This window comes from Hirundo rustica, chromosome 16, assembly GCF_015227805.2.
Source record: "Hirundo rustica isolate bHirRus1 chromosome 16, bHirRus1.pri.v3, whole genome shotgun sequence".
NCBI classification, from domain to species: domain Eukaryota; kingdom Metazoa; phylum Chordata; class Aves; order Passeriformes; family Hirundinidae; genus Hirundo; species Hirundo rustica.
This window is the reverse complement of record NC_053465.1, coordinates 6,015,410-6,037,135: the sequence shown is the minus strand read 5'-3', so window position 1 is coordinate 6,037,135 and position 21,726 is coordinate 6,015,410. Positions and strand designations below refer to the sequence as shown.

The 21,726-nt window shown below is 47.2% G+C and overlaps 1 protein-coding gene across 1 annotated transcript; it reads left to right on the top strand.

The window, feature by feature from the left end:
• Positions 1-299: 299 nt before the first annotated feature.
• CHRNA4 (cholinergic receptor nicotinic alpha 4 subunit) lies at positions 300-21,560 on the top strand. The gene is given in 7 exon segments (XM_040079858.2): positions 300-781; positions 1,970-2,121; positions 5,699-5,743; positions 5,833-5,942; positions 14,428-15,046; positions 15,048-15,809; positions 20,969-21,560. Coding segments are annotated over 7 exon segments (1,875 nt in total). The 5' UTR covers positions 300-720; the 3' UTR covers positions 21,095-21,560.
• The last annotated feature ends 166 nt before the right edge of the window (positions 21,561-21,726 follow it).

The following is a 21,726-nucleotide window of genomic DNA, read 5'->3' as shown; positions in this document are numbered from 1 at the left end:
GGAGTGATTTCGAAAAGCAGTTGGACGAGATTAAAGAGACAGCTTTCGTTAATTAAGAACTGTTTGGGCTTCCGGTGCTATAAAGATCCCAGCTGGCCCCACATCCACCTCTGGCTGCAGCTGGGCACTGGATCTCCCTCCTTTATTTCTCCTGCAAAAGTTTTCCTCCCTGCAGCCCGTTTGCGGGAGCGCTGGGATCCTCTCCTCCTCCTCCTCCTCCTCCTCCTAAGCGGGAGGTGGGCAGGTCTGCCTACATTAAATATACAAACACGCTGCGCTCGCTCTCTGCTCCGGAGGCATCAGCGGCGGCCCAGCAGCAGCAAAACCCGAGCAAAGGCTGCCCCGAGGGCTGGGGGAAGGCTGAAAGCAGCAGCGGCAGCAGCAAACAAACCAGCAGCCCCGCAGGAAAGGGGAGAGGAGCAGCAGCAGAGCCCGGGGAGGCTCCCGGGGCTCTCACGGGAGCTCTTGCACATCACTCGTGAGCAGGCGAGCAGCGGCGTCCCAGGAAAGAGCATCCTTCGAGGAGGAAGAGCTGGAGATCGCTCAGAAGAGAGAAGAAAAAAAAAAAAAAAAACCAAACCCAAAGCACCAGCTGCTATCCCTTCCCAGAGGGAGAGGGAGTGAGAGGAGTTTAGGGGAATGAACCTGGAGGATCCAGAGACTCAGAGCGGAAAAGTTGCCCTGACGGGAGACTCTGCACACTGAAGCTTCTGCTCCACGATGGGATTTCTCGTGCCGAGGGGAAACCTCCTCCTCCTGCTGTGTGCCATCATTTTCCCCGGTAAGTTTGAGGAAGCTCTTCTCCCCCTGCTCTGCTCTTTCCTCTCTCCTCCCTGATCCCTCTCACAGACGCGCTGCAGGGACCAGCCCGTGTCAGCAGGGAATTGCCCTGATCCCTCCACCCTTTTGCCCCGTCATTTCTGGTCCCCTGAGCACCAGCCTCTGCTGAGCAGCGCTTCGCCTTTATTTTCTGCTCCTCGCCTGATTTGATGGAGAAAGGGTTAATGGCGCGGTGGGAAGGGGACAGGAGGGAGAATCCAGACCGGGGGTCAGCATCCTGCTTCTTGCCTGGGCTTTTCTTCCCTGGGTAAAGTGTGTTAATGTGTCTCGGGGCCAGAGATGCGGCAGGGGAGAGCGCAGCCAGCGCTCAGCTAATGCTTCCCTTTGTATAATCCAGGGCAGCTGAAGACTAAGTAGAAGCCATATTCCATGAGGGACGTGGGGACAGCCCCCGGCTCCCTCTCCTCTCTGTCTGGTTCAGCCGGCACGGGAGTGCAGCTTCTCCGACAGCCCCCGGGTCAAACGTGCCTTCAATTTTTAATGACCAGGCACCTCCGACAGCTCCCGGAGCCTCCGTGCGGGGTCGGGGCTGTTCCTTGCAGCCTCCAACTTCTAAAGTTATGCCTGAGCAAAACTGGGATCTCGTAACCCAACTTGTGCTCTCCACCACCCTCTTCCTTCTCTCATTGTTTTTGTGAAATACCCACTAAGCAGGTTAAAGAGATGAATTTCAGTCTGCCTTTTTTTTACTGATACAGGTAATGCCAATTTTTATGTACAAATCTGATCCAAAATGCCTATCTCCCAGCAGGAGGCTGCTTTTTCCTTTTTGGCTTGCCCTTCTAACATTCCTCTTCCCTGCTTGCAGATTCCGGTGCTAAAAACTTGCCACAAAGTGGCCATAAAAATGAGACCAGATTCAGGGAAGAATGGCTCACGTAGTGTTTTCTAAATGTTACCACTGGTGCCCCCACTTTCTTCAGACCAACCCCACTCTGTAAGAGTGGATGAATAGGGTGAGGAATACCTGGCAATGCCGGGGATAGAGGGGAGACAAATCCCCTGAGGAACATCACCCTCCTGCGTGTCCCCGAGTGCCCATCACTGTGGTTTGCTGGAGTTTCCCTCTGGAAAAGGCTCCAGCTATGCCAGCCCTTGGACCTGCAGGTGTTTCATTCCTTCCCCACAGCCTTTGGCCACGTGGAGACCCGAGCCCACGCGGAGGAGAGGCTCCTGAAGAAGCTCTTCTCTGGTTATAACAAATGGTCGCGTCCCGTGGCCAACATCTCGGACGTGGTCCTCGTCCGCTTCGGGCTGTCCATCGCCCAGCTCATCGACGTCGTAAGTGCAACCTCAAAGTGCGACAAAGGCCAAAATTAGCCAGGCTGGGGCCCAGGGAGAGGCTCCTGGTGCGTGTGGGCTTTACTGGCTGATCCAGGGTTGGGTTGGGAAGGCTCTGCCCTCAGCAGAGAAGAGTGCTCATGCAGACAGACCTGGTGGAACACGGGGTGACTCATGTGAGTAGCTGGTCATCAGCGTGGGTCCTGTGCTCTTCATTTACTACAGCAAAATCCCAAATTCCCTATCAAAACCCATGGACCAATCACAGCAGGGCAGTGGAGCCGCTGGCATAAATGCCAGAGAATTCTGGCAAAAGAATAAAATCAAACACTTAATTTGGAATTTGAGCCATGATCATTAACACTAATTTACACAAGCTAATAGAGGCAGTGCTTTGCACATCCTGGGAAGAGAGATTGCCTGGAGAGGTTTCTCCAAATGAAAGTTTTGAGGTGTTTTAACTAATCTGCCAGATATTGACGAGAAAATTCTTTCTGGGTGTTTGCTGAGATAGAAGTCACAGATGTGCAAACTGTATATGCCCCGTACAAAACAGAGTGCTCTGCACCCAGGCTGATGTGCACTGAAACAGTATTTATGGGATTATTCTGGCACAGTGTGTTGGGGTCAAGTGTTGGACAAAGGAGGTCCCTGCAGGGCTGCAGATGCCAGACACACTCACAGGCTTTAGAGCTTGTGCAGATCTTGCTCCTGCATTTTCCTCCTTCCTGTCCCTCTTTGCATGTGGCACTTCCCAGGACAGTGTCTGTGAAGCTGCACACTCCTTGAGCAGGTATTGGGCTGGCTTTCACAACAGAGTTTGGGTTGGAAGGGACCTTTAAAGGCCATCTTTTCCAACCCCTTTATTTTTCAGAAGAGGGGACTTTCTGTCGCCTTTTACTGTAGTCGTGTGGCAGAATGAAAGGGGTGATAATGCCCCAGCCCTGGAAGTGTTCCAGGCAAGGCTGGATGAGGCTTTGATCAGCCTGGTCTAGTGGAAGGTGTTGGAGAGGGTTGGAACTGGATGAGCTTTAAAGCCTCTTCCAACATAAACCATTCTAGCCTCTTCCAACATAAACCATTCTGTGATTTCTCTGATGATGGAAAGAATAACTCAGCCTAAAAACATTACTGGTGTGGGACAATCGTAACAGATGACTCTCCACACAGTTTTATATTTTGAAATCAGATTTTTGAGATGCAAAGGAAACAGCGAGTTGGTTCAGCAGGTGGGGAATCAAAGACACCAGTTGCTGGAGAGTCTCATCTCCTCATGCAGAAACCACTCAGCTTTTCAGCACAGCAATGGTCTCCCACTCCCCTCCTCACTCTCATGCCAGCCTGAGGGATCCAGGGCTGTTTGCAGTTGCTAACACTGAAGTTGCATGGTTCTCATCTGAATAATTGATAATACCGAAGATGAGACATTAGTGACTGTGGAGCAGGAGAGAGACTTTCCATTACACAGCTGCTGAATCGTGGGAGCGGGGGGATCGATACACCTGCTCCGCTGAGCTTTCCCAGTTTACTTAAGAAAAATTAATCTTCCTAAAACCATGTCAGTGGTCAGAAGTGCAACTCGAATGCAGAGCTGTGCAGGGAGCTGTGGGCACGGCTGGAGGAGAGCTCCCACTCCTCCTGCCCCAGTCTGTGCCTGGTGGCACTCCAGCTGCCGCTGTGCCTCTTCAGCTCCTCTCCCCTTTCCCGACAGTGACAGTTTTGGTGCAAACCCTGCTGCAATTGCTAGACACGATGCTCAGCTCCCAACGAGATGAAGTCTGAAAGTGAAATCAGAGCTGTATTCAAACCCCAGCTCCTGCTGACAAAAGCTGGGGGCAGGGGAATAGAAATCAATGGGGAACTCTACATTCCTGCATGTCCTTGCCTCACCCTGGATTCGCTGATGGTTTTCTGAGACCAGAAATAAGAAGTGAGTGATCAAATATGTGTCCAGAAGCATCCACTGAGAGACAAACTCAGACTCCTGTGCCTGTGTGTCTGCAGGACCTCATGGGCTGTGTTCACCTTGAGAGAAGGGGCCAGGGAGTGCAAACCCCCCACGGCTGTGGAGCCACCACTGCCCTCTGGGCTGGCTCCATGGGGAGCATCCAGCTGTGCCAGCTGTGCCAGCTGTGCCAGCTGTGCCAGCTGAGGAGGAAGGTGGTCATTGGCACACTGCAAACCCCTCTGAGATAATCCCATGGGGCTGGAGCTGTGCTTCACTCGGGTCAGGAGGGTGATGTGGTGATGGGCAGGAACTTCCACCAAGGGTGGTTCCAGGGAGGAGAATTCCAGTGAAAGGCAGCTCCTGCTACACTGGGATGCCCAGTGCAGGAGCTGTGGTGGAGACCCTCAGGTGCTTGAACTGCAAAGTGGTAAGGGAAGCAGGTTCTCAAGGACTGGTCCAGGTCATGGCATTCTTCTCCTGTTGGCACCCAAAGCAGCAGCTGGATATTCTCTCTCACTTCATTTCTCCCTGGAGTGTTTTTCTATTCCTCCATGTGCTTCTGGTCCCAACCCCAGAGGAGAGAATCTCTGCTCAGGTTCTACATCTGGTGCCACAACAGCAATGAGAAGGCTGAGGGAGGAGTAGGAGGAGGCAGAACTGCCCCCAAACTTCCTGGGTTTTAATGTTCGCAATCAATCCTGAACTGCCACAAGGGCAAGGTTAATGATGAGCAGTTTGCTGTCAGCTGAGCCCTGCCAACTCAGCTGGGTTCGATGCCAGGCAAGGCAAGAGATAAAAAGAACCCACAGAAATAAACCCTGAGCTCTGGGGGGACACTTCAGTCAGACCAGCACTAGGCTCTGCCCCACCTAATTCATCTGAGTTACTTACAGAGGGCACAAGGGCAAGCAGCAAACAGTAGATAACTCTGCTGCAGTGCTGCCAGCATTATAAATGCCTGACATCGTTTAAGTATGGACAAACAGTCCTACCTTTCCATACTCTTTGTGCATAGAGTTGGGAAAAAAGTCTGCCCATTGATGGAAATACACCAGGCTGCCCAAGAATTCCATGTCAGCAGAGCAGCTGGGGTTTATTCAGAAAACCCAATCCACAGTGCCACAAGCTCATCTATTTGGTAGAAGGAGAAATGCTGCTGAGCTTCTTGTTTCCAGAACTGTGTCCAAGGGTAATGTTTCACAGGAGAACACCCTTGCAGATGAAGCTGAGCACTGGAATCCACCACATGTGTGTGAAGAAGGATTTATACGTCCACCACTCCTTTCTCTCAGCGCTCAGGTCAAAGGCAGGCTGGCGAGATTTTTCCTCTACCTGGTGTCATCATCCCAGGCTGAATCCATCAGCACTGAGACAAATCCCAATAAATTCCAGTCCATCTGCTCACAGGATTGCTTAGGTGCAGGCTCAGCTGTTCAGTGGCATCAGACAGCTGTGCCCTGTCCCACGTCAAATGACAGAAACATCTGCTTTTAATTTCCAAGATGGAACTTGCATTTGGTGCAGAGGTGATTTGTAATTACATAAATGAAATACAATTAAGGGAAATTAAGAGGGTTCTTTGGGCCTCTTAATCTGCTCTTGTAACCAATATCTGATCTTGCATTTCAGGATGAAAAAAACCAAATGATGACCACGAATGTGTGGGTGAAGCAGGTGGGTGCCCCCAAATACGTGTTTTTCCCTGTTTCTTTCCAGTTTTTCTGCTGAACTCTCCAGCTTTGTAACCACCTCATTTTTGGCAGGAGTGGCACGACTACAAGCTGCGCTGGGACCCGCAGGAATACGAAAATGTCACATCCATCCGAATCCCCTCAGAGCTCATCTGGAGGCCAGACATCGTCCTTTACAACAAGTGAGTGTGAGCACTGTGACCCGGGGGCAAACACATCCTTGCAAATTTTCTCTGTTTGTGAGGTTAAAATGTTTCCTGCAATCATTCCACTTTATTTTGTTCTCTGTGGTCAGAGTTCACGTGTTTTCTATAACATGCCTCAAATTACATGAGTGACATTCATCACAAGAGCTTTGCTCTCCTGATGATCCTTCCTCTGGGCAGCCGGTTTTGTTGGGGATGCCAGGTATTGTTTTCTCTTCACATGTCAGATGCACAATTAAGCAGGATTTCGGTCCTCTTCAATTTCATTTCACCCAGGAGTTCTCCCCTAATTCATCACCATCAACTGGAAAAGCCAATTACTGAGGATGGGCTTAAATAAGGAAAATATGCTGAAACATGTCAGGCTTGTGTGTCTACGCACAGGGGTTTCAGGTCAGCTAAATACCATTCTGGAGTGATTTCTAAATAAGCATTTGTTCCTCATTGCAGAGGCTTGGAGTCTGTCCCTTGTTTGAACATTTCCTAGGGAGCAGGTTGTGATTTTCCTTCTTCCCTTTAGAGCCTGTTGATATTCTTAGAAATGCTGCTCAAGTGCCAGGGCTGTTTTCTCCCTGGAGCCTCCACCACAGCTCTCCAGTCTCCCAGGATGTCGGAAATCCCAGTCCCCCACCCCAGCACAGGCTCCAGAGAAAACACTTGCTGCAGGCATCAAAGAAAAGCATCTTTGCATGTGGCTGACACTCTGAGAAAACCCTCACAGCAGCAGCCAGGCTCGGTTTTAATAAACAGTCATCTGGTCCTAGCTTGATATGATTTTGCTTCTGTTTAAAAACCAAATTAAATGGCTGAGGCTGGAATCTGCTCAGGGGGCTGTGAGCTTTGGAGACTACAGGGGCTGTTATCTTTCCCATTAGCTCATTCCTGATCCTCGGTGGTGTGAAGTGATTGCAAACCTCTTGGAAATCACCACATCCTCACTGAGCACCTTTCTCGGAGATTAGCCCAATGGAAATGACTCATTCAGAGGCACTTGGACCTTCCTGCCCTGCAGGGACACACTCTGAGCATGAGTATTGCACGGCATGTGCCTCGCTTGGCAGCCAAGAAAGGTGTTCACGGCTTCCACCAGGAGAATAAAAAAAAGAATGTCCTTGTCACTCTCAGTGTTTAATTAATGGCGATGTTAAGGATCATTCTTTTTGGAGCTTCTGGTGGTTGTGGTGGACCATGGTGCCAGAGGAAATGATGTGGCACAAATCGCCGCGCGACCTTTGTGCGTCAAACCATCCTTTTGTTGGAGCTGCTGGCACAGAAGAACCTGATGTGTCACCCCTGCTCCCTCTGCCTTGGCTCAACACGGCTGGTGAGGGTGCTCCATGCAAGGAGGGGCCTGGAAATAAGGAATCACAGAGTGACAGGATGGTTTGGGATGAAAAAATCTTAAACATGACCTCATCCCTGGACAGGGACACTTTCCACTAGGTCAGGATGCTCAAAGCCCTGCACAACCTTGCCTTGAACACTTCCAGGGGTGAGGAAGACTCCAGGAGACTTTGGTATCCCTCTGGTCTCTGGACATTTTGGGGTTCCATGCTGAAGACATCCCCCAGATGTCCAGGACACCCAGACCCTGGGCTGGGCAGCCCTTGGCTGCTGCCCCTCACACGCTCTGCCCCTCTGCCCTGTTACTGTAGTTCACTGTTGCTGTCACTCGAGTCTCTGCAGGGACTCAGGGTCTGATCTCCTGGCCACAGCAGCTACTCCAGAATGTCCTTCTCAACCTCTTCTGGGCAGCGAGAGCCTTTCAGTCCTGCCCACCTCATTGCTCTGACTTGCAGCAGCAAATCTGACCTGCTGCAAGTCCTGGGACCTGCTGACACCGGGAGATCTCGTGCCCCAGCTCCCCAAATCCAAGCTACATCCCTCCCTTGATCCATACTTAGCATTAATAACCATGCATTTGTCTGTTGGTTGTCATGAGTCTATCATGCATTTTTAATTGGTTACTTTATCCATGAATTAAACATGGATGTGAGCTAGGCACCAGACATTAGTGGGTTTCCATTAATTCCCCATGTCTTCACTGCTATATTTCCTTTGGTTCTTATGCAAAATGTTTTCTGCCCTGAGACGTGCTTCTCTCTTCCACCTAACTTCCCACCAAACGCATCTGGAGCTGCAGTCAATATCTTCATCAGGTTTCACATTCTGTAGGGAATGCAGGAAAAATGCAGGGCAAAGCCTCCCGAGTGGTGGGACTCCAAGGTGAGGCTCTTCTGCACAGCATTTCATCAACTGCATTCCCAGCCAGGGCTTCTCCTGGCGGGCATCTCAGCTGGGAATGTCAGGGATTAGCCACGGTGATGCTAGCAAGGAGTCCATCTCATATTTTACAAACATATATTTAGTTTAGAAGGGGTTTACCACAGCTGCACGTGATTCTGGGTCTCTGAGAGCAAGAGAATGTGCCAAGAGCCCTTGGTGGAAACAAATGAGAGGCCACACTGACCTTTTGCTGTCTTCAGGCCGTTTAGTGTGAGCTAATTATTGCTTATCACATGCTCTGGCAGAAATACGGTATTTCTGTTTGGGATGGACTCCTTTAGGAGAGATTATACAAATTCTGCTTCTGTTTTCATCTTGGGCTTTATGCAGAAATGCTAAAATTTCAATTGATTTCAGATTTACATCTTTAAGGAAACCTAACCCTTTGTTGTGAGGTTGCTCTCATATCTTGGCTCATTATTGTAAAAAGCATTCCATTTACCCACTCTAGAGACCCAAATTAAATCAGTAAATTCAGCTGGTTTGGCCTAGAGACTAAATGTAGTTGTCAACATTCATAAGGAATCTGAAACCAAATTAATATCCTACAGGGAAATTAATATGCTGTTGAATTTTCAGGCTTGGTGAGATAAGTTCCAAGACTCTGCAAATAGTTTCTACTGGATGTGACATAACATATGTATAACAGAGGAATATGAGTTCATAGTGAAGTGACAAAGCCTCCTCTTTGCCAAGAAACCAGGCTGTTCCTTATCTGAGGTTGTAAAGGCTCTTCAGGCACCACCAAATCATTTCTAAATGAATTATCTAATCCTCTGCATTGATTTGTTCTTCCAGTCATGAATGGCTTTGAAGCACATTATAATTTTTCTTTGTATATTTGAAGCATAAAAAATTATTTGTATTGTTTTCTCTAACGAGGGAATAAGCTCCTGAATTTTTTTTTTTTTTTTTTTTTTTTTTTTTTTTTTTTTTTTTTTTTTTTTTTGTGGTGGGGGTTTTTTGGTAGTTTTTTTTTGCTTTTCCACCACTGTGTTGAGTCACTTGTTCAACGTAGGAGCTTCAGAGCCCTGAAAGCACAGGTTTGCATCCAGGAGTTCCAGCTGCTAAAGGCTGCCCAGGGCAACCCAAGCCCATGTCCTTGAGCCTAATGCTGATTTTCAGCTGGGTGGCCATGGCATTATCACAGCATTTGTCTTCTCCAGCCTGGTGACTGTAAAACCTGGGAAGAAGCTACCGGGAATATTGAGAATTCTGAAGTTTCTCTTTCCACAATATTTTCTGGGATTAACTGTTGCAGAAAGTAATCCCTGCTTCAGACTCCACAGTTACAAAAAAGCCCCCAAAAAGTCACAAGATCAGATGGGAAGAAAAATCGAATACAAATTTCTGTAATTAGGGGTAGGAAATACCTTGAGGAATTCATGCAGTGATAAAATGGACACAAAGGGATTACTGGACTGGGTAAGAAGATCATCTGTCAGGCAGCTTTTGAGAATCATGGAAAAGCAAAGAGTCATTTTGAAAAGTAGTGTAGCAGCTTGTTCTCATGAACCATACAGTGATGTTTGCAGCCAGTTAGATTTATGGAGTAACACAGGTTTCATGACTCATCCCAAAGCTCTTTGCAGGAGAAATACCAAAAGATGCCCCAACGTAACCTTTAAAATTGGAAACATTCTTGACATTTTTCTCTGTGTGCACTGGCACAGATCTCATCAATGCGCACAAACTGTATTTATAATAGGCCAAAAAAAAAAATCACTAATTCACCCTTCAGCTTTCCTGATTCTTCTGGGAGGTTCAATGATTGTTTTTCTGGAGAAGGCTATCTTCAGATGCTTCGAGGTTTGCTGCCAAGCAAATACAGGAGCTGACAGAAGGAAACACACAGGAGGGATCCCTCTCCTGGGCTGCTGCCTTGGGTCACACCAAGGGCTTCTCCTACCACTCTGCCAAGGACAGAGCAAGAGCCCTGGGGAGAATCAGAGCAAAATGCACCAACCCAGCACAGTCAGAGCCTCCTGGGACACCTGTGCTCATTCCAAAGGCGTGGCACAGCCTTTGCTGGGAATAGTGCTTGTGTAGCTGGGCAAAACAGTAAAATATCATTAGTTACTGATGGTTTCTAAACACCTAAACCGAGCAAAAGCTGGGATGTGACTGAAGGAAGTTGCATCAGTGCACACACATCTCCCCCTGGGCACGCAAGAAGTTTTGTACACAAGTCGCCAAGATTCTGGAGATATTTAAAACCCAGCTAGGTAAAGTCCTGATCCTCTTGTAGCTGACCTGCTTTGAGCAGGATGTTTTGGGCAGGAGACAAAAACCAAAATATTTTCTGGTTTCCCTTTGGAGAGAATTTTAATCTGAACATTCCAGAAGCATCCCTATAATGTGCACCAAAAGGGTGCAGGCTCCTAAGACTACAATTTTTCTTTATTGCCGCTCCTTGATGAAAAATGCTTTAAGTGAGGACATTCTACTATATCCATATATGTGTATAGATAATTTTCAGGCTTTTAAAGGTCTGTTTGGATTTAACTTACATCATCAGAAATTAAAATAAATGTGTGCCTCCTTTACATGCATTCTGAAAACACTTATTTTTGTGAGATGGTGTATCTCCCAACTGCAGGAAAATAGGAAGTGGAAAAAGAAAATAAAAATTCTCCATCAGCAGAGCTTCTTAGTAGAACATGACTAGGAGATGTCAGTAAAACAATGCCACCCTTAAACCCTTATAAACTTAGGAGATTTAGAAGAGCAGCCTTTATTCTCAAAATGAGAAATCAAAGGCTGCAGCATACAGCAGTTTTTTCCTTGGGGGAAAAAAAAAAAAAAAGTAATTGTCTTCTCTCTTTCTTGGTGTGCAGTGCTGTGCTTGACATAAAAATATAAGAGCTCCAGTTCTTTATTTCTGATATATTTTTAAAGCTGTCGGGTCAGAGTAACCAGGAGAGCTTGACTATCTGAATTCTCCAGTCCTTGTGATGTTTACCTTGCACTCACGCCTTCTTCCAGATGGGTTTTCATGACAACTGTCACAACAGAGTGGTCTCCACTGAGCGAGATGAAAACGTTGCTCTAAAGGGACGTCTGCAGATTTTCTCTGTCCCACTACATCAGTTCTCCCTCTTCCTGTCTAAGGCAATGCTCACGTGGTGCAGGCAGGGCTGGAGGAGCAGCTTTTCCCACAGCAGAGCTGTCCAAAGGAACGCAGGGTTTCCCCAGACTCCCAACTGCAGGCTCTGTTTCCAGTTGGTTGTGTAGCCTTCATCCCTTGGAGGAGATTGGGGAAGACTTTGGAAGGCACTCAACAGCCAGGCGACCTTGTTTGCTCCCTCTCTCATGTGGAGAGGAGCAGAACCAAAGTCTCACGCAGGAGGGGAGAGAGAATCTCTCCAGGCTCCCCTGCATGGGCAGGGTGCCAGCAGGCACAGCTTCCAACCCAGTAAACATATGCTTGAAGGTCCAGTGTGGGTGGAAATCTTGGGGAAGGAGGCAAAATATATGGATGCACGAAGGGTGAGACAAGTGGGAACGCTGCCTTTGCATGACGTGGCTGGCTGGGATATAGTCTATGTACACAGCATGGCTGAGTTACCCTGCTTACAAATCCCTCTGCACTGAACTGCCATGAGAAGTCCAAACACACTCAGTCAAGTCTGGAATTCCTTCATAGTCCTGGTAGGCTGGTGAGGCAGGAGCATCCCGGGGTGTTTTATGGCTCCTCAGAGCCGATAACTGACTAAGTCCAAGGAGATGTTCTGCAGCTGGTTTCACTCCTCCCATGGCACTGCAGGCAAAATCCAGCCCGGAAGGCAGTGGCAGTGTTATTTGTAAAGACATGCGAGCCAAAGAGGACCCAGGATGAAGCTGGGTTTGTTCGGCGAGCAATTAAAAAATTAAAATATATGTTCCTCATTAAAAAGCAGAGAATTTACAGAAACAAGTGACACACAAGAGCTGCAGCATCACAATGGTTCCATCCACACTCACAGAGGAGCGTGGTGATCACACAGAAACTGCAAAACTGCCAGGGAAGGCATTTCTGGGAATGAAACACAGTTACATGAATTATTTTCATTCCTGGACGCCATTTTAGCAAGAGCTTAATGAGTTTTTGTCTGTTTGTTTTTTCCAAGAGTTTTCAAAAGAAAAGTGCACACCTGCATTGTTTATCCAGCCCTTACACGCTGCTCTGTCTAAGAAGGGAAACACTCATAGTGGAGGCTCATAATCCCTTTTCTCTAATAAGATCCAATTAAAAATATTGCTCCATTAATGAGAGATTTAATCATGCCTCAGAGATATCATTAAACGCAGAATCAAATTCCATATTCCTATTGAGATTTAAAATGAAAGCCACCAAGAGCAGCAAGCACTGGACTGTCACTTGCTGTGCATGTTTCGTGTCTCAATCTGGCTTTACTGTGCTCCTGGCAAAACCCAGGAGGAAAAGGTGATTTTCATCCAAACCCCATGTTCTGGAGTGTAAATTAGATTTAAGAAAGAAGAGGTAAAACAGGAGCTGGATGAATTGTACAATGCCTCAGGTTTGTTTGCTTCAGAGTAGATCACGGTGCTAATTTTGTCTTAACCCCTTTGCAAAAGTCTTGTATGTCATTTCCACTTTTTTTTTTTTTTAAGTGTTTTAAATCTTTAGAAAAAAGTCCAGTTTACAGGTCAAAAGGCACGATGTCCTTTTGTGTTCTTTCTGTTTTTCCAAAACCTGCCCCAAAGAGCCCAAAGAAGAGTTTAGTAAAACCTGGTTCTCCACCACACAAAAATTCTGAGTTTATTTTTCCATTAATTCCAGCAACCTAGAAAATTGTCTCAAGGACATCTGGGCTGTGATCCTGAGGACTGGGGACGTTTCCATCTCTGCCCAGAAGCCGTGTTAACCAAGGCAGCTCAGCAGGTGCCAGATCCTGCCACTATTTCCCAATACTACATCAGTCTCATTTTCAGGGTGTTTCACAGGGCAAGTGGAAATATGTGATGTGAGTTGTGAGGCCCTGGCACAGGCTGCTCAGAGAAGCTGCGGCTGTCTCATCCCTGGAACTGCTCATGACCAGATTGGATGGGGACTGGTGCAATCTGGTCTAGTGAAGAGAAATAAAAAAGAAACTTCCCCAGCAGGGAGTTGAAATCTGGTGGTCTTTAAGGTCCTTTCCAACCCAAACCATTCCACGATTCTGCAATGCTTTGAAACTATCAAAAAGTCTTTTTTTTTTTTTTTTTTTTTTTTTTTTTTTTCTCTTATAAATGAATGGTCTCCTAAAGAAATGAATTTAAAAGTTCCTGTGCCTTCTGCAGCTTGAGGAGCCCTTCTGGATCACTTGTGTGTTGATGACCTTGCTGCTGGTGGGGAGGGGGAGAGGTGTGACCCCTGTCACGGCGTGGCTGCTGTCAGGGCACATCTGGGCACTGAAGCAGCAGAGCAGGGCCCAGGGATTTTTGGTGACTGCTGGGAACGTGGCTGCAGGCTGGGCTGGCTCCAGCTGGAAGGGCTGGGCAGGAGCAGAGAGCTTTCTATCTGTATCAGCCTGAATAATTCATCTCAAGTTTTTAGCAGAAGCTCTCTTCCCCTGCACAGCCTGCTCTTTGTCTGGCAGTGCTGCTGTTTGTAACTCGGGTTCTTCCTCCAAAGTCTGGAAAATACAATTTATTCCTACAATTCCAATACAAACTCCTGAGCTGTTATCTATTTATCTGATAACCCCTAGTTGAGGGTTCCTGTGAGAAGACACCACAAAAGCCAATTCTCTTCCTGACTGGGAAATCAAAAGGTTAATGTTCATTATTCCTACTAATAGGAAGTTCTTGCTGTTTTTCACGTAAAAGACTGGGTGATTACCCAACACTCTTCCATTTTTAGCAGCTGCTACACTGTCTGGTAGTACTTCCTCCCACCTCTAAAACAAACTCAACCCATTCCAGAGCACATCTGGGACACCTTTGGGGAGAACCTGTGTGCAGTCATGTCAAGGAACTGATTTATGCCAGGGAAAGGCTGACATGGGCCTTGCGTAAGCCAAGAGCTCAAAATCCACTGGACAGAGTAGATGGATCCGGTGCTGGGACATGATGGGCCTCTTGCATCTCTCAGGTCATTTGGAAGCCAGGCACTAAATATCCTATTTCCTTAACAGAGTTGACGTGTCCTAGAGAAGTCTGTGCCTTTTTTTTATCTTCCATCTGTCCCCAGTGCTGACGGTGACTTTGCAGTCACCCACCTGACCAAGGCTCACCTCTTCTACGACGGGAGGATTAAATGGATGCCCCCTGCTATCTATAAAAGCTCCTGCAGCATCGATGTCACCTTCTTCCCCTTTGACCAGCAAAACTGCACGATGAAGTTTGGCTCCTGGACCTACGACAAAGCCAAGATAGACTTGGTGAGCATGCACAGCCACGTGGACCAGCTGGACTACTGGGAGAGCGGGGAGTGGGTCATCATCAACGCCGTGGGCAACTACAACAGCAAGAAATACGAGTGCTGCACGGAGATCTACCCCGATATAACTTATTCCTTCATTATCCGGAGGCTGCCGCTCTTCTACACCATCAACCTGATCATCCCCTGCCTGCTGATCTCCTGCCTGACCGTCCTGGTCTTCTACCTGCCCTCTGAGTGTGGAGAGAAGATAACCCTGTGCATCTCTGTGCTGCTGTCCCTCACAGTGTTCCTGCTGCTCATCACCGAGATCATCCCGTCCACCTCCTTGGTGATCCCTCTGATTGGGGAGTACCTGCTCTTCACCATGATATTCGTCACCTTGTCTATCATCATCACCGTCTTCGTGCTCAACGTGCACCACCGCTCCCCCCCGCACCCACACGATGCCGGACTGGGTCAGGAGGGTCTTCCTCGACGTAGTCCCCCGGATCCTTTTCATGAAGCGCCCCTCCACAGTGAAGGACAATTGCAAGAAGCTCGTTGAGTCCATGCACAAAATAACCAACGCACCGAGGCTTTGGTCCGAGATGGACGTGGAACCCAACTTCACTACCTCATCCTCCCCCAGCCCGCAGAGCAACGAGCCGTCACCCACCTCGTCCTTCTGTGCCCACCTCGAGGAGCCGGCCAAGCCTCAGCCCATCTGCAAGTCCCCGTCTGGGCAGTACTCCCTGCTGCACCCAGAGCCTGTCCAGGTGACCTGCTCCTCTCCACAGCCCTCCTGCCACCCCCTGAGCAACACCCAGGCCGCCTCTGCCTTGAAAGGCAGGTCGCTGAGCGTCCAGCAGATGTACAGCCCCAACAAGGCGGAGGAGGGGACAATCCGCTGCAGGTCCCGGAGCATCCAGTACTGCTACCTGCGAGAGGACTCTTCCCAGACCAACGGCCACTCCAGCGGCTCTCCAGCATCCCAGCGGTGCCGCCTCAACGGGGAGCAGCCCCAGCACAAGCCCCCTCAGTGCCGGTGTAAGTGCAAAAAGGGCGAGGCGGCCGGCACGGCAGCCCAGGGCAGCAAGAGCCACGGTGCCAAAGAGCAGCACCTGGTGCTGATGTCCCCAGCCCTGAAGCTGGCGGTGGAAGGGGTTCACTACATCGCAGACCACCTGCGGGCGGAGGACGCCGATTTCTCAGTGAGTACTCCAACGCAGCCTGCTCTCCTTCAGAAAGTCAGAAATGAGCTGCTAAGGGAGCTGCAGCAAGCCTTGAGCTGTGCAGAATGTGTGAACACTGAGGCAGGTTCGGCCATACCTCTGTTGTGGGTTTTGGTAACGGTAGGCACAGCTGGAGATGTCCTTGGAGTCTTGGAATGAGGGCCAAGGGTGCAGCACAACCAGGCCATGCTCAGGGATGCTCTAGAACAATGGATTCTCCAGCAGAAAACAGCAGTAAAGTTGTTGTTAGGCAGCAAAGAAGAAGTTAGGTTTGTGAGAGCCCCAAAACACAGCCATCTCACAGGAACAGAGAGTTATTCCTTATTTAAACCTCTGACAAATGGGGAATTCACACTCTCTGCTTTTTATTAATCACTGGCTCTGACTGTGGAGCCCAGGAAAGCAAATTGCCCAAGCAGGCTGTGGGTGTGGGAAGCTGTAGTAGCGTGGGGATACTGCAGGGTCTGTTCAGCTCTGCTCATGTGTCTGTGATGTGATTACTCGTTAGTGGATTTCCACTGGCTCCTGGCAGGGAGGTGGAGGAACAATTTTCCTGCTCATTCTGTGGAGGTAAATACGGCTACAAATAAAGGGAGTAGAGGCTGAAAGGATTTCATTTAATGGAGACAGTGATGCACATAATAAATGACACATCTTTTCACAGCTCTTGTAGCTCTTTCCTGCAGGACTATGGATACTGTGTGCTAGTAGTTATGGCCATAATGAAGGGAGGCACAAGATAACCTGAAGTTAGTCATCTTATTAAAGAAAAGTCTTATCTACCTTTTCCTGGGCAGATCCATAGCTCTTTAGCTTTGTCTATGGCTTAAATTTTCTTAAGATTTAGAATCAGTGAAAATTATAGTGTATTTATACAATACTTCCTGAGTACGGGGAGTGCCTTTTATTTGAATTTTTTCACAGCACTGAGCAGCAGCAAGGAAAGCTGAAATACTACTGTGCATTTCTGCACTCTTTGGTATCATAGTTAAAGGCCTCTGTTCTTCAATGGATTTCACTTCACAGCATCCCTTTGAGGAGGGAACTGTTAATTCCTTCTGTTGAGGAGTTACAGCCAAAACACAAACTTCCTACTCAAGGTCACGGAACAAATCTGTGGCAGAGATGGGCTGTGACTCCTCATCGTCATTAGTTGCCAGTCCAAAACTCTTTGCCTGGGTAAAGCACATCAGAAGCACTTTAGGAGTGCAGGAATTAAACTCTGCTCTCTCCCTCTGGCAACAATCACAAGTAAACCCTTGGGTGTCAGTTGAGTTTAGCTCAATTTTTTCCCCACGGTGCAAATGAAGAAACATTACTCCAATAATACTTCCCATTTCAAATGATTCTCCCTGCTGATCTGGCTGGAGCTAACAAGAATGGGCTCAATTAATATTTTGGGTTCCTTCCTCTTACTTTTTTTGTAATTAAGCAGTCTTCAGAAGCCACAAGTTTTCTTCTGATACCTTCTGCTGCTCTACCCTCTTGAAACTGGGTGGTCAGCCTGAGGAGAAAGCTATTTACAACTCTAAACATCGAAAGCAGAAGAAAAAGAGCAATTTCGAGCCTTTGGTCTCTGACCCAACCTCCTGCCATCCCCCGCTGTCAGGAAAACACCCAGCAAAGAGCAGTGGGAAGGTTGGTGGGCTACCCTGGGGACTCGGAGTGACTTTTCTCCTCTGTTCCTCAGCAGCTGTGGATGGCACAGAAGGAAAAGCTTGAGTTTTCAGATGGAGGGGATAATGCGGACTCCATTGTGGGGCTGCACTATTTTCTCTCTCTGGACCCAAGTAACATAAAGTAGGAAAGCACAGGGTTTTTTTTTCTCCCAGTGGAAATGAAAAAGAAGGAGGGAAATGAAAAAGAAGGAGGGAAATGATCTTCTGGAACTGAAATATACTGTGAGGAGCAGAACTGATCTAATAAAATGAGAATTTATTGGGGGAAAAAGTCAGTGCTCTGAAATTTGCTTTCATCTTAAAATCAAATTGTGATATTTCTTCATGGAAGTCTTCAATAAATCTATCAGCAGGCACCTTTGATGCTGCTGCTGAGACACATCTCACTGTCTGGTGGGCAAAATTTCCAGAGACATTCACCTTCCCAGAAGGAGAACAGAGCTTCTTTTAAGTTCTTCTCTCTTTTTTTTTTTTCTTTTTTTTTTTTTTTTTTTTTTTTCTAAAGCTCCATTGCCACAGGGGCAGTGCTTCTAAATTAAAAGTAAATAGCTCATTTAATTAAGTGCTCCAGCGAAGAGAAAATGGGAAATGCAAGAGGCAGTTGTTTGTTACAGAAAGATATCTGCAAACAATACAAACACAATGGGGCCGCTGGGGAAAACGCAGGGCAGAATGGTCCTGGCATATGATGGAAATGCCATTAGAAATTAATTACAGACTGAAAGGCAAAACAAGCTCCGTGTCACACATCAGCCAAAATAACCAGACACCACCAGCACCATCTGGGAAGCCATTCTGTCCATGGCTGTCTGCATCTCTGGAACACTCTGATAGGAAGACATTTAAAAATAAAATGGGAAGGAATAAAGCTGAGGAGGAGGAAACAGGATAATCTCACAGGGTTATTTTTAACAAAGCACAATAAAACCACCTGGGACTGCTCTAATCTGTGTTACAGACTCCAGGTCCTGGGGATCAGATGTCACTAAGGCACCTCAATCCTCCACTCAAATCCTGAGGCTCACACTCACAAAGAGCTGGACCAAGGAAGAGCTGCAGATGCCCAATTTTCAGGAGTTTGAGAGTGTGGGAGTCAGCTGGTTCTTCCCCTGATTGTTTCCCAAAAATAATTTTGAGTGAGCTTCTTAGAAACTAATCAAAATAGAGGTCAGGAGTTGTGGTGGCAGATGTTGGCAGCTGCATGGATGTCAGAGAGACGTCTGCGGATCAGACTCCACGTGGGCTGCTGGACAACCAGGAGATGCTACAGTGGTGGCAGAACACAAAACAAAAATTCCAGATCATTTTCCCTCCCTCATCTTTTCTTTTTTTTTTTTTTTTTTTTATTCTCCCCATAATTTCCAATTTCACCCTCTGTGCTCTCAGTCTGAAGCTGGATATTGATTTTACAAACGTCTGATGCACTCCCAGACATAATTTTCAAGATGGGCTCAGTATTTCTGCATTCACCATTACATTAGAAAGCAAATTCCCGTCCAAATTTCTTCTCCCATTTTCCTCTTCTTTGCTCAGAGAGAAACTCATCAAGTTTCTTTTCTCTGTGTGATCTAGCACTTATTTTTACTAGCATAAATATTCAAAGAAAGTTATTTTACCCGGCTGAGGCATTATTTACTCACTCCAGCTCTCCAGCTGAACATCAGGTGGGAAATTTCAGGTTTGTTTTATACATTGATTACATCATTAGACATTAATCCCATAAAAGCAATCATCCAGGGCTTGCTTCGGTGCCTTTCTCATGAGGAATTTTAAGCACCAGAGACTCCAACTCTCAGCAAGTGATGAATAGGTCAGAAAATAGGTGCAGCAAAAAGGAGTCATCCACTGAGCTCTTACCACAGAATTTAGAATCACAGAATGGTTGGAAGGGACCTTAAAGCTCATCTCATTCCACCTGCCATGAGTAGAGCCCCATCCAACCTGCCCTTGAACTTTCCAGGGATGGGGCAGCCACAGCTTCTCTGGGCACCCTGTGCCAGGGCCTCAGCACCCTCACAGTAAAGGATTTCTTCCTAATTACTAATTTAAAATATTCTATTTCAGTTTAAAGCCATTCCCCCTTGTCCTGTCACTATACGATCTTATAAATTTGAATAAATTACAGTTCACAACCCAAGGAAATTATAGAAGCTTGGGATGAGAAGATTGCTTTTGGTTTCAAGGGTCAATAATTTTTTTACTTGTCCTAATTACAGATGGCTGTGCAGGGGGCGGTACAATCATAAGATAACATGATTTTTTCCCAAGAAGGTGACAAGATGCAGGATGAACTTGGTTGTTTTCTCTGCCCATTCAATAGTAAAGGCTACCTTAACTCAATGCTGTCTTTAAAAGGAATAAATCTATCCATTGAATGAAAACACTGAACCCATCCTTGTGCTTTTGACAACGTTCAGGTGTTCCTGAAATTGAAAATGCTTCGTTCAGAGAAAATATGATATGGTCTCCAGTGCACGCCTCATTTCCCAGCTCACAAAGCTTCTCCCTGAGCCAAGGAGCTCAGCAACACTGCTGTACCTGTGGAAACACCCTCTGCTGCACAGGGCATTTCACTGATATCTGGGCAGCTTCCTTTACCAAAATGCATTTTTGGCAGCTTTGCTGGCCCTTTCTCATTCCACCACTCACAGCCACTGGAGAGGTTTGAGCAGGCTCCTGCTGAGATGTTTTCCCCAAAGAGCTAAACAGCATGCCAGATTTCAGCCCTGGGGTCTATTAATCACCAAGTGGGAAATTGTAGGAAATCATAGTGATTACATATCAAATAGAACTTTAGCATCTGATCAGGCCTCTTCCTGGGAAAGAAATTAGTAACAGTAATGTTCACATATATATGGTTTCTTAATGGAGCAGTCGTTCACCATTTCTGCCTCATAGTACTGGATGTCCCCAGAGAGGAATTGCTGGAAAATCCTCCCACAGCGAGGCAAAAACAGGAGAAAAGGAGGCTGAGGGTACTTTTATTTGCTGGTTCATTTTTTCTACTTATTCACCCAAAGCTTTAAATCCCTTCACAAGAAGAGTTTGGCTTTTGTAATCTGTAAGCAAATAATTTTATGAGCATGGGGAAAGGAGTAATTTCTTACTCTCCACTGCCTCAGCTTGAATCACAGCCTCATTTACATACCCAGTCACAGCTGCTGCTGATGGAAAATGGGAGAGTGAGTGTCCAAATGACCTTAATTATGCTCAGGATGTGTTATCCATAGGGATTTGTGACCTCACATGCACACCCCTGCAGTCTGGGCATCTCTCAGGTGATTGATGGAATAAACCTTGGCCATTTTATAGGATCACTAAATGTGAGTGAGCCCTTCCCCTCCTATCTCTGGAATTACATGAGAATATCCTACTTTGGAGTAAACCTCTGAGAGTTTTCATAAATTCATAAAGTCTCCAGTAAATGTTCACAATTGGCCTCTCCCCTCTGTGTTCCAGGTGAAGGAAGACTGGAAGTACGTTGCGATGGTCATCGACAGGATCTTCCTCTGGATGTTCATCATTGTGTGCTTGCTGGGAACTGTTGGGCTCTTTCTCCCACCGTGGCTGGCAGGAATGATCTAAATCTAGCACCAAAGGGAAGGAATTACTGTCCCACTATCCCACCCTATGGATTTTAGTTCACCTGGAAGGGGAGAACAGAGAAATGGGGGCAGCCCTTTGAATAATTCACTGCGTGTCCACACTTGAGCTGTTCCCTAGCTCTCGGGGAATCCTTTCTGAGGTCACGTTGTTTTGCCAAGCCATTTCCATCTCCTCCATCTAATTTAGGGGAAAAGTTCTTGTCAAAGTCTGTACATAGCATGGTGGCATTCATTGGCATATACTCAGCAGTGTGAGAACACGAGCTTGTCCCTAAAGCAGCACAGAACGGGGCTCTGCATCCACAAACCAGCCCCTGGCAATAGCTCCAGTCTCCCTCAGCAGTCTCACTGTGCCCTGCCCAGTGATTTTGCCCTGTCAGGCTGAAGTCTTTCAGGACTGTGTGTCCCTGTACGAGTCATTTTATAAATAAACTTGCAAATTTGGGGTACCTGTGCAGGATGTGGTCTGTGTTCAGCTGGTAAAGGCAGAGAGTCTGGAAAGGTTTAAATGAATGCTTGGAATGAACAGTGATCACTGGCACAGCAGATGTAGAATTTATATGGATTTTACTTTGGCCAGTTCCCTCCAGAAACCGTGGAGACTGGGGCTGA